At 37.9% G+C, this 4,517-nt stretch overlaps 1 protein-coding gene across 1 annotated transcript; it reads left to right on the top strand.

The window, feature by feature from the left end:
* The first annotated feature begins 1,619 nt into the window (after window positions 1-1,619).
* Window positions 1,620-2,240, top strand: LOC143104263 (transcription factor HES-5-like). The gene is made up of 2 exons (XM_076268247.1): window positions 1,620-1,688; window positions 1,801-2,240. Exons 1-2 carry the CDS (start codon window positions 1,626-1,628, stop codon window positions 2,224-2,226), a joined length of 489 nt encoding a protein of 162 aa, XP_076124362.1. The 5' UTR covers window positions 1,620-1,625; the 3' UTR covers window positions 2,227-2,240.
* The last annotated feature ends 2,277 nt before the right edge of the window (window positions 2,241-4,517 follow it).

Here is a 4,517-nt window from a genome sequence, read left to right as displayed (position 1 = left end):
TCAAAAGTCATCTCAGCCAGTTGACTGGTACATTACTGTAGTAAGTGAATGGATCAGCAGCTGGCTGGCTGAGCATCCATATGTGTTGAGTAATGACACACACAGCTCTCATTCTTCTATTGAGGAGCGATTAATGGAGAGAGTGTGGGAAACCAGGGAGGACTCTCTCTCAGAGAAGTAGATGACTAACAAAAGACATATATCATAGTCATGTGACAGCTGGGTTGGACGACTACAGCAAATTGACATTTTACTTTACTGTATTTGAGCTAAAACCCTGTGACAAACAAAATCTTAATGTGAGACATTTCAGTGTGTTTAATTCTCTAACCATCATTTAAGAAAAATGTCAGCATTGCAGCCTGAGGGCACCATTAGACACAGATCCCCTACAGATGGGTTGGAATTAACAAGGCACACTTCTATTGTTCATCCAGAGCTGTATGAATGGACAGAGTGTGGGGAAGCTCTGGAGAGGAGAGTCTCAGTAGCTGGGTCACTAGCACCCACCATCCCACTGGGAAATTCCACAAAGACACACAAGGGAAAAGGCACGCGTTGCAATTTTTTCATGTTATATATTGACAAAGTAGAAGTGTGGTCTGCACACTGCAATTGCTCCAAAAATATAAACTTTATTACTTGAAAAACATAGCAACATTTCGATCACCCTGGATCTTCGTCAGGCATATTGACAAAGTAGAAATATAACAGCCAATATATAGATGTTAATAAGTATTTGCTAATAATGTTGTTACAGTAGATATAGCATAGTCGACTGGGTATTTTACTCGTCCAAATTACTAAACAAAATGTTTAGTAAAACAAAATGAGAGGATATTTTTTTTTTTATTCTACAAAAATGGCATTTAACTGTAAAAAATGAACAATATAGATTTAGTTTTTACAATGACAAGTATTCTCACCTTATTTATGACAGTTAACTAAGCATATTTTTGTACACAGCCTACCAATATAGAGCTCACCCAATGAGGAAGCAAAAAAAGCTGAATGTTGAAATAAAGTGGGTTTAAAAAAATGTATGACGGTCCAAAGTCTCAAGTCATTGTAAAGAGTTCAGATTTTAAACTTTGTACAAAACATTTCAAACTAGCATATTAATTTAACAAAAAACTCTGATCTATCTGAAATCAGAGGATTAGTTGTACATAATTTAGATGACTAATATCTGAAATGTATTCTACAGTGATGATTTGGCTCCAATGGAATATACACACTTCAAACATTTAACACGTGTGTACAGTGGTGAGTAACGTGTGTCCTGTCAGAATCATTGACCCCAACATCAGGCAGCAGATTAACTCTCCTCACAGGGTCAGTCCTTTCCCACATCCACACAGTGGGTCTCTCTCCATCACCCCCAACCCAGCACCTGTTCCCCTGAGGTTTGACCATTGTGCCCCAGCAATGGGAGAATCCAGCATGTGGCAGCTCCACACTCCTCATTGTCCTCTGCAGCTCAGCCATTGGCTGCTGACTGTGAGAAACTCCAACCAGCCCAAGACCCACACATTCATATGGAGATCTGGGAGTATAAATAGAGGACACGAAGCCAGTGCTGATCAGATTCACTCTACACAGAGAGATCTACTGCAGCTACAGCAATGGCACCTACAATCACTTCAACAGCAGATTACCCAATGGAACACCTGGGTCTGAACTACAAGGTAGATATTGTAACTTGCCTCTTTCAACTTTGACATTTGTTTTCTTTGTTGGTTTGTCTTTGAAATACATAATGAACATATGTATTAATGATATCTTTTTTCTTATTTTTAGCTGAGAAAACCCATTGTGGAAAAACTGTGCAGAGATCGCACCACTAACAGCATCGAGCAACTCAAGGCTCTCCTGGGTCCAAAGCTCCTCAACCAACATTCCAACTCCAAGCTGGAGAAAGCCGACATCCTGGAGATGACTGTATTCCTCCTGAGACGGCATCTTCATGCAGTGAAAACTACACCCTCCTTCGATGCTGCCAGTCAGGGCTTCTCCAGGTGTGCTGAAGACGTTGTTTACTTCCTGTCCGAGGACTTTGGGAGATCACAGTCCCATGGGAAGTTGCTGACCCAGTTCCAGAACCAACAACAACCCAGTGATGACTGCAGAAGTGAGAGGCACCAGTGCCCATCGAGCTCTCCTGTCAAGTGTGTCCAGGACAAAGACAATAGTCCAGCCAAGTGCGCCCCCTGGAGGCCCTGGTAAAATTCTACAAGAGACTTCTCAATTACATGATCAAATACGTCAGAAATGAATAACTAAGGACATTTCATTTTGTTCAACTCTGCAAATGCAGGGAAATTATCTTCTTTATATCAAAGAATACATGTTATGTTGTAAGAAAATTACTTTTGCAATTGTTTGCAAAGGATTTGTCTTTTGTGAAGAAACATATTTTAAAAAATATGTAATTGGCTTCAACTGAAAGTCTTTATGTTATTATAGTGGATTTCAATAATTAGATCTTGATAAGATCAATTCTTACTTCAATTGAAAATGTGATGACTTCATGTCATATGATTCTTTGGAAAGACTTCTAACTGCATGACCAAATTGGTCAGAGATGGAAACAGAAGGACATTTAATTACCTTAAAGTCTGCTAATGCAGAGGATGTATCTACTTTAAATCAAAGAATATATTATATTCTTACAAGAAAAGAAATATTGCAATTTTAGCAATGGATTTGTCTTCTGTGAAGACATGAAAACATTTTTATAAAATGTTAGATATTTGCTTCTTCTAGAAGCTTTTATAATGTATCTCTTACATCAATTCTTATTTCAATTGAAATACTTTCACTGAGATGTGATGACTTCATGTCTTATGAATCTTTCTTTAAAGAAAAGTCTGCAAATTATGACATCATAAATGTCTTTTGAGAGGATGGTTTAAATGCTATGTCAGCAATGCTGACCTTATCTTCATGTTTGCATGATTGCTATGGCTTATTAACTTAAGTCAGTTAATAATATTTTTGTGAAATATTACAATTTTTTAATGTTGACTTTCAAAGCTTGTTTCAAAGCTCATGTCCTATAAATACCCTTTGTTTAGGGATTGGATTATATGAAGATCTCATAAAATTGAGACATACTTGAGCCATGCTGATATTATTTTCATGATCGATATGTCTTACCTAAAGGCAGTTAATAATATTTCTATGAAATATTACAATTTCTTAAACTTGACTTTCAAAGCTTGTTTTAAAGCTTATATCCTATAATTGTCTTTTGTTGAGGGATTGGATTATATAAAGATCTCACAGAAGTGAGATATACCTGACTCTCTTAATATTTAAGAAATCGTAATGTTACCTTCCATTTGAAGGAGTGTGCTTTTACAAGATGCCTAATTGGTGTTTCTGATATGATGTCACCAATGTCTTTTACAAAGACTGATTGTTTTTCACTCCTTCATTTCAGTGAGAGAAAACAGTGGAATTGATAGCTTTGTTGACACAAATCTGTGTTCATATTTGTATATTGTTTCCTTATGGCATACATTTTGCATGCCAGAAGATCGCAATAAAATATGCAGTTCAACTGAAGTTATTTTGTTGGTGTCATTCCATTCAGTATTCCTATACAAACCGTTCTATTTCAGTTCTCAAAAACTTCCTTAGGATATGTCAAAATAATTATGCTTTAATGAGGACGTTAAAGCCATTCTACATCAGTTTATTTTGTTTGAACACACTAATGACAGATAAGCTACGATTGCTTTTATAATGAAATTTCCATTTAACTTTCAAGAGGCATGGAGGAGGTAAATAGTGGGTCTGTAGGTCTCTCTCCATCACCTCCAACACAGCACCTGTTCCCCTGAGGTTTGACCATTGTGCCCCAGCAATGGGAGAATTCAGCATGTGGATGACCTATATGCTGATGACACAGACACCTACAGTACCTCATAGGACCTCAGCCCTGCACATGTTACAGAGACACTTGTGACTAGCTACAGGCAACCTCTGGCCCTATAGTATAATCCACCTGTTCCTCACACATAGGCTTTGAAGCATAATAATGAGTCTATGCTTTTCCACTATTCACACTAACACAAGTGTGTTCCTGATGCATGACAATTGTTGCCATTTCTATTTTCAAATGGACGAAAACCACTTGTCATCTGGTGTCTTCAGTGATGTATATTGTCAGAGTGAAGTGGGTGAAGTCATTGCATACTGAAAGTGTGTCCGCATCTTAGCTGTTTGACTGCTGCTAAATGAAACACTGCTGCATTTTTTGAATGGAACAGCAGCTGGCTGAACTTGGGTAATGACACACAATTCTTTTTTCTTCCTCTATTGAGGAGCGATCAATGGAGAAAGTGTGGGAAACCGGGGAGGACTCTCTCACAGAGAATAGAGAGAGATGATTGACCAGAGACCACAGACCACACTGGTGTGGCAGATGGCCAGGATGAATACAGAGTTTTACTCTACAAGATATAGGCTATTCATTTAAACACCCTGTGATAAACAGTGGATTCATAAGA

This window comes from Alosa pseudoharengus, unplaced genomic scaffold, assembly GCF_046254945.1.
Source record: "Alosa pseudoharengus isolate Yale_2024_CS ecotype anadromous, Long Island Sound unplaced genomic scaffold, YU_APseudo_1.1 YU_APseudo_1.1_scf_5, whole genome shotgun sequence".
Taxonomy (NCBI): domain Eukaryota; kingdom Metazoa; phylum Chordata; class Actinopteri; order Clupeiformes; family Clupeidae; genus Alosa; species Alosa pseudoharengus.
The sequence above is the reverse complement of the archived record's forward strand: the minus strand, read 5'-3'. Positions and strand labels throughout refer to the sequence as shown.

Bases quoted from the DNA above. Each gene is read 5' to 3' on its own strand.
- LOC143104263 (XM_076268247.1), top strand. From the start codon at position 1,626: ATGGCACCTACAATCACTTCAACAGCAGATTACCCAATGGAACACCTG. The intron at 1,689-1,800 runs GTAGATATTGTA...TCTTATTTTTAG, and splicing joins ACCTGGGTCTGAACTACAAG to CTGAGAAAACCCATTGTGGA.